Consider the following 7,720-nt stretch of genomic DNA (forward strand, 5'->3'; position numbering starts at 1 on the left):
GACCCAGTAGCCTCTTGTTCCTTCTTCTAAGCCAGGGGCAGTATCTGGGAGGGAGAAGAGCAGTGATTCAGGAGTGGACTTCGGACACTGCTGGGTCTAAATCCTGGCTCCATATCTCTGACCTTTTGACTTCCCTAGCCATCTATGAATCTCAACCCCCTGTGCCAACTTCCAAAAGATGGTTTTGTTTGTTTGTTTGTGTTTGGAGTCATATTGGATTCCAAAAGCCAGTCACACTGGCTTTCACCTGGCCCTGAGCTCAGGGACCACTCTAGTGGGACTCATGGGACCCTAGGGCGGTGGGTTAGGAATCCAAACTGGGGGCCGGCTGCATGCAAGGCAAGCACCCTACCTGAGGTACTATTGCTCTGGCCCATCCAAGAGATGCCTTGAGGACAAAATGTATTCAAAGAAGAACTTGGACAGCGGCACCTAGCCCATGGTCATCCTTTCTGATTCATTCCTTCAGAGCTATTTGCTCATGGAGGAAATGACTTGGACACCCAGGAAAAAGCAAAATCCCTCACTATAGGGTGCTGGACAGTGTTTGCAGGTTCTGCTCTCTCCTGCTTTGTGGAGCACCTAGTCCGGCCTGGAAGTCTCAGGGTCTGGAGCAGAAGCAGGCAGAGGGAGAGGCCAAACTGAGGGGAGCAGAAGGGATGTCTAACCTCTTATTGGAGCTGTGCACATTCTGGCCGTCCCATCATCTCCAGCGTCCCTCGCTCCCTCCTGCTCGCCGGCATGCTGTCTCAGCCCCCCAGAGCTGGCAGCCTGCTGCTCCCTCTCAGTCATGGCCCCAGGCTCTCTGATCTCAGACTCTCAGGGCAGTGGGGCAGCAGCCACCCCCTTGCCCCCCACTCCCCGCTGGCTCTGGGCTCCTCCTGGCTGACAACATTCCCCTTGCACCCCCAGTGGGGGCTGGCACTGAGTTCTCCTAGCAACTCCTCACAGCAGTGGCTGTGGCCCCTCTTTGGGGGCCCCCTCCAACCTTCCGGGGCTCTCGGGCTCCTCTCTGGGCCAGCAGCTTTCACAGAGGGAAGCCTTCTGGCTCACTCTCTCTCCTTTAGACAGCTGTGCCAAGGTCTAGGCATGGATACAAGTCTTCAGGGTCTCACTGTTTCCCCCGGGTCCTGTCCTCGAGGTCCTGTTGTTTATACAAGGACCAAGGACTCATGGCTTTCTGGGGTTCATCAAAATATACATAGGGCATCAGTATTCTCCAGGACTCATTCCCACCTGGGTTCCCACTGCATATGTAGTCTCCAGGCAAAGACTTGAATGTACTAGTACTAGTATACTAGTGTACTAGTGTACTAGTGTACTAGTACTAGTACGGAGCCCAAAAACCTCATGCTTGCCTATGGGTGACTCACAGTTCACTGGTGCCCAGACATCAGGACAAGAGCGTTAGTCTGGGAAAGGCTTAGAGGAGGAGCACTTGTCATGGAGAAGAGGCAGGAGTGGCCCATTCAACGTCAAGTGGGAGGACGGAGCTGAGGCCCATAGGCTGGGGGGAATCCTGCGAGTAGAGATGAGGTGAGTACAGCCAGCAGCCCACAGGGCAGAGATGCTGGTAGGAAGCCACTAGGCCAGGACCTGTTGGGACACGGCTAGGAGATGAATGATGTAGGATTTGACCACAGGTCCGGGGCAGCTGTGACCCACCTGCCGAGCCAATTTTGTCTCTTCCCTGTACAGGAAAGCGTTTCACAATTTCAACTACTTCCTCTTCTTCTACAACGTGCTGCTGGGCCTGGGTGCCTGCCTCTCCCGGTTGCTCATCAGCTGTATTCTGGGTTCATGGCTGGTTGCCCGGATCGACAGGACCATCCTGCAGAATGGCTATGAGGGCGCAGACATGGGTAAGTAGCTGACCACTGGTCCCAGGAGTGTGGGGCTGTGGGGCTGGTCTTGCCTTCTGGGAAAAACTCTCTGGAAGTCAGCTCTCGAGCCCCTGGAGTTCAGACTCTTCACTCCTATTCAGAGCCTGTCTTCCACGGGAGGCCATAAAGCTGAGTAGGAAAGATACATTCACCTCAGTGTCCAGAAGGGAACTCAAGGCTGTCAAATGGCTGCATGTTGGACAGAACTTTGCAGTTCTTTCTAAGCAAACCAAAATTTGGTTCATGAAAGCATGGTTCTGAATGTTTTGAGAGAGAAGACATCTCAAAATTATGGGTGGTTTTAGTTGAAAACTTTATTAAGGAAAGAGTCTAGGGGGCCAGAGAGATAGTGCAATGGGTAGAGTGCTTGTCTTGCATATGGACGACCAGCACCCCTTATGGTCCCCCAAGCACTGCCAGGTGTAGCCCCTCCCCATCCAAAAAAGGCAAGAGTGGCCGAAATTAGTACCAGGAATTTTGCTCCATGGCTTGGAGGCCAGCCACACATTCTAGGGCAAAAGGGAGCTCAGATAGAGAAAGGAGCACCAAATAAAGGGTGTTGGGAGGATCCTCCCAGGATGGGAGATGCATGCTGAAAGTAGACTATAGACCAAACATGATTGCCACTCAATGCCTCTGTTGCAAACCACAACACCCAAAAGGGGAGAGAGAGAACAAAAGGGAATGCCCTACCACAGAGGCAGGGTGGGATGGGAGGATGGGGGGTGGGAGAGATACTGGGACCCGTGGTGGTGGAAAAGGGGCACTGGTGGAGGGATGGGTGTTTGATCATTGTAAAATTGAAACCCAAGCACAAAAATTTGTAAATCTACAACTGTACCTCATGGTGTTTCATTAATAAAAATTAAAATAATAATAATAGGTAAGGTAAAGGTAAAGGTAAAGGCCCTCCCGTTGATCGTCGATTTGCTCGAGCGGGCCCAGTAACGTCTCCATTGGAGACTTTGTTGTTACTGTGTCTGGCATATCGAATACTCTCGGTAGCTTGCCGGGCTCTCCGAGAGGGGTAATAAAAGGCAATAAAAGGGTTTCTACTTCCAGCCCTGTCAAGCAGAGTTCTGACAGGTCTGCCAAACCCTACCTTATCCAAACACTCAACTATCAGTCCTGTGCCATCAGGCAAGTATCTCAATCCCCTGAGCACTGCTAAGAATTACCCCTACCACACACAAAAGAAAAAAGGAAAAATAAATGGTCTATTCAGTTGAATTACTCCAAAATCAAAGATGAAGTTTTTTTTTTGAAGGGTGAGGTGGGGTATATAATATCTCTGGGGGTGGCCAGGGAGAGGCCCCGACGGCTCATCCCCTAGCCACGCACATTCAGGTGGGCCCGGGCCCCTCGCCTGGCCAGAGTGGCCCGGACCATGGGGCAGATGACAGGAAATGAGGGCCAAGCCGGTTGATTGATCAGTTGTCATTTATTCCATTCTCCCCATGTGCCTGCCCCAGTCTCTCTAAGTCCCCCATTCTAGTCTCACACTGCCCCTCATTCCTGTCTCCTCCTGTCTCTCCCTCTCATCTCTCCGCGCTCCATCTCGAAACCTGGGCTCTCTCTCTCCACGTGCCTGCTCCTGTATTCTTCTTCTACATTCTTCTCCCTCTTTTCCCCTGGCTAGTCTCTCCGCACTCCATCTTGCTGCCCTGTGCTCTCCTATCTCTCCCATCCTCTCCCTCTCTCCAGCTCTCTAGTCTCTCCAACTTCCCCAGCAGTCTGGGCAGACACTGCACCCAGTCTGGTAGCAAAATCAACATAAGAAAGCCCTTCCTGACTGCCAGGCTCAAGGGAAACCATGGCCTAGGGGTATTCCAAAGCCCTTCCTGACTGCCCAAGGGCAAACTACGTCCTAAGGTGTTTTTCTCCTTTCCTCAGTCCAATAACTCTATCAACATCTTCATACTAGTTGTTTTTGTATGGACACAGTAAGAGATACATTGAGGCCTGGAGGGGAGCTCTCCTGGGAACATCTTGTCACAGACTCAGACTAGAGAGTTCAGGCCAGATTAATCTGTCCTAACCCTAGCAGGGTCTGAATCTAGTTATTACTTTTTGGATCACTACAGCATTTGTCCATGACCAAGCTCTTAACTTATAATTATGCATTAGGCACTTTGGCCAGGCCCATCTTGATGCCAGGGTAGCACATAGCTTGCCGCTGTCCTGGTTCCATCCAGTCCCTTGTCGGGACCCTGCTTTTGGGGGTGCTAGGAAGTAAGGACAGCTGAGGTTTAGGTGAGAGAACAGATGCCCAGGAGGAAAATATCTCTGAGAGACATGTTACAAAAGCATAGCATATACTGTCTTCTTGTGTCCATACAAAAAGGACATTGCTCTGAATAAACTATGCAAAGGACTTAAGGAGATGAGAAAAACAATATTTACAAGTCAACAGAGCACAAAAAAAGAAGTTACAAATAAACACAGAGGAATGGGAGCACTGTGATGGGAGCAACCCAATAAACCTAAACTACCTGAGTAAACTACCCTTCCCTTTTCAGGAAGGGCAAAGCAATGTTATCCTACAGTGGGGGAGGTATTGTTTTTTGTTCTTATATTATTCTAGATGAATATATTCATTTGCTGGAGGACTAAGGCCTCTCCATATTCACCACCCAGGCTCCAGTCCCTCAGAGTTCAAACCACCCTCCACCCCCACGTGAACAGATAGGGATATAATATTCTGTCACTGTCACTGTTCTCCTGAGCGGGCCCAGTAACGTCTCCATTGTGACACTTGTTGTTATTGTGATTGGCATATTGAATACATCACGGGTAGCTTGCCAGTCTTTGCAGTACGGGAGAGATAGTCTTGGTAGCTTGCCAGGCTCTCCAAGAGGAGCGGAGGAATCAAACTCAGGTCAGCCAGGTCGGCCGGGTCAGCCACGTGTAAGGCAAATGCCCTACCCGTTGTGCTATCACTCCAGCCCATAATAATCTTCTAGAGTCCAGAAATCTCTCCCTCATTTTCTAGACTCTCGGCAAAGCCAGGAGCACCCTTTAGGGACAAACTGGCAGAACCAGAACATGATGCACCACTGGGTCCTGCTGGGGGTCCTGCTTGGCCTGATTCACCTTCTGGGTTTCAGGATTCAACGCATGGATCGGCATGCTCTACGTGGACCATTACCACACCAACCCTGTGCTCGTCACCTTCTGTCACATCCTAATCACAGTCCATAGGGAGAGGAAGGCCCACCAGGCCCTCAGGATCTGGTACCTGAGTCAGTCAACAGGTAAGGCTCCAGGGTCCTGCATGAACCACCACCGAGCCTGAACCTCAGAGACAAGTCTTCGGGGCTTCCCTCAGAGCTCTGAGAAGGCTTCCCTTCTGCCCTTTCTTCCTTCCTCCTATTCTGGCTGACTTGCTCAAGGGATCAGGAGGTTTAGCCCACCATCACCTTGTCTTGGGGAAGCCTGAGCCTTTGGTGTTTGTCCTAACTGGACTCCACCCTTCTTCCCAGGAATGGACCCAGGTCCTGGCACCAGGTCCACCACAGCCTCTTTGCTTGAGAGCCCACCCATATCCCAGCCTGCAGTTCCCCCACCCCAGCCTTCTAAGATGGGCCCAATTTGTCTTCATCTACCAAGCTGCTCACTATAAACCTTCTGGGCCACCAGCTCCTGCCCGCTCTGAGCCCTATACCTTCTACTTCCACCCTCGCCATGCTGCTCCTCCCTTCTGCTTTCTGCTGAGAAGCCCACCAGTTGCCTCTGGGATGCTGCAGTTACCCAACTCTGTGGGACGGACTCAGAACTCTCGCTCTGCCCCCAGGGTCCCCAGCATCCTGCTCCAGCTCCTTCTGCCACACTTCACAGCCCAGGGAGGGGCAGAGAGAAGCCACCCCCCTCCCTCCCAGGGTCTCTCTCATCTCTGATTCTGTCCTAGGTTTCCGCATCTCAGCTAGATGCAGGACACGGTGGCTCTTGCTGCAGACCCTGATCAACAACCCCAGACTGGTCATGCTCAGAAAGTCAAAGCCAGGCCATGGCCCGCGGGACTTTTCACAGATTCTGCTGACATGCTCCGAGAGCTGACTCGAAGCTACAAGGTGACGATAAGGCCAGTTCTGGACTGCCCGTAAGACAAGGCCTCTGATTCTCGGTGGCAGCCCCCCTCAGTGCGTTGGGCTGTAGAGACACTATGTAGCTGGCACACAGTCTGACTCACTCATGGTGTCACCTGCCTTGAACGGTGACACCTCATGTCTTCTTCATGCCTTGACAAGAAGAGCAAGAACCAAAGAAGAATTTCTGTGGAGAATTTGTTTTCCCAATTATGTTTTTCCCTCATCCACGGGTCGGAGGCAGCCTGGAGCAGACTTCATTTGACTACAAGGGCAGAACTCGGTGTCACCAAAGAGGGTTGGCACAGGTTTTCTATCTGGAGAGTCTGACCGTTTGAAACAGTTTTTCTCTGAAGGATAGTGTGGCCGTAATGCACCAGGGAGAGTCATGGCTTCCTGCTTTAGAAGGAATCCCAGGACCCCAACTACTGATGGCAAAGGGACCAGAAAGCTCTGACCTGAGGGATGGATCAGAACTGACTGGGTCTTGGTAGCAGAACGTGCAAAAGGTCTCTCTGATTAAAGAAGAGCACCCAGGAAGACCCCTCTCAGCAGAGGCATTCAAGGTGGGGGATATTAAGAGGTTGGGTTTGGGAGTAAGGTAGGCCCAGGCCTGTCTGAGTGGGGAGGCCTCCTGGTGAGTGTAGTGCATGGCTCTGTGGAGCGGTTAGGGCTGTTTCTCTGCCTTCCCCCGACTCTGGCCCCTTCGAACCACATTCCCTTCCTATAATCTCTCTGTCCTGCTGATTATCCCACTAGAATCATGCTATAGTCAGCCCCATTTACATGATTTCTTACCTGTGGCTCCCTTGGAATATCCTGGGTAGCCACAGAGAACTGTTTTCACCCATTCCTGGTATAGAACACTGGATCAGATGATTCACTGGAGGCCAACTGCCAGCATAGAAAGCCTGGACATTTCTGTCTGTTTTCTTCCCTTCCTTTCCAACATTATTTAAAAGACAAAATGAATGAGCTAAAGCAGTAGGTTCTTGAATAATTTCACTTTGCTCAATGTCATCAAAAAAATAATGTTGATAAGAGAAAGACAATCCCCACCAACATAAACAGAAAATAAAATTATTTGAGAACCTGATTTCCTTCTCAATCATTTTCTTCAAAGTCAGTTCCTAAGAGCCCATTGACACTGTTAGGGGTGGATTTGTTGAAAACTGAAGCACTTCTAAGTTTGTGCCTGACAGGAGCCCCCGTGGGTGGCTGGAATTGGTTCACTGTCCATGGGTGGAATCAGGTCACTGTCCACCTCCTCTCCCTGGCTCCCGTTCCTCTACTCAGCAGTCAGCTCGGTGAAGAATGGGGCCTTCTCACTTTTCATTCACCAAAGCACATGCCCACCACACCATAGGCTATGGCAATGAATAAAAGTATGAGACTACAATGAATTACTGTTTTAGCCATGAATTTGATACCCAGATCCTGGAGTCCTTGTGGGGAAGCCACTCCACTGAAGATTCTTGTCTCAGCTCTGCCACTGGGGCAAGTTTCTCTCAATGAAGCTGAGTGCTGCAACTATAGCCCATACTCCTCCTCACACCCAGCCAGAACTGACCAAGTACCATCTGCATGCAATCCCCACACCAAGGTCATGGGAGCGCAAAGGAGATGAGACCCTTTTGCAGAGAGTGGTACAACCTGCCTTGCAGCTCCGGCCACAGCTGTTTCCTGGTCTCTTCCTTAAACTGATTTGCAAGCCTCTAAGGGGAGGGGAAATGATTTTCTCATTCCTAATTA

General features: G+C 50.9%; 1 protein-coding gene across 2 annotated transcripts in view; it reads left to right on the forward strand.

Annotated features, from left to right (window-relative positions):
* Positions 1 to 6,003, forward strand: part of LOC130026541 (stimulated by retinoic acid gene 6 protein-like) — a 38,909-nt gene extending 32,906 nt beyond the window's left edge. The window contains exons 17-19 of one of the 2 annotated variants that reach the window (XM_056117403.1): positions 1,699 to 1,862; positions 4,991 to 5,137; positions 5,791 to 6,003. In XM_056117403.1, the coding sequence (XP_055973378.1) occupies positions 1,699 to 1,862; positions 4,991 to 5,137; positions 5,791 to 5,939 (460 nt within the window). In that variant the 3' untranslated portion in view covers positions 5,940 to 6,003. Of the gene's footprint in view, positions 1 to 1,698; positions 1,863 to 4,990; positions 5,138 to 5,790 lie in introns of those variants that run through there. The other variant, XM_056117404.1, reaches the window with a different exon arrangement.
* Positions 6,004 to 7,720: the final 1,717 nt, after the last annotated feature.

This window comes from Sorex fumeus, unplaced genomic scaffold, assembly GCF_029834395.1.
Source record: "Sorex fumeus unplaced genomic scaffold, SorFum_2.1 ptg000034l, whole genome shotgun sequence".
In the NCBI taxonomy this organism is placed as follows: domain Eukaryota; kingdom Metazoa; phylum Chordata; class Mammalia; order Eulipotyphla; family Soricidae; genus Sorex; species Sorex fumeus.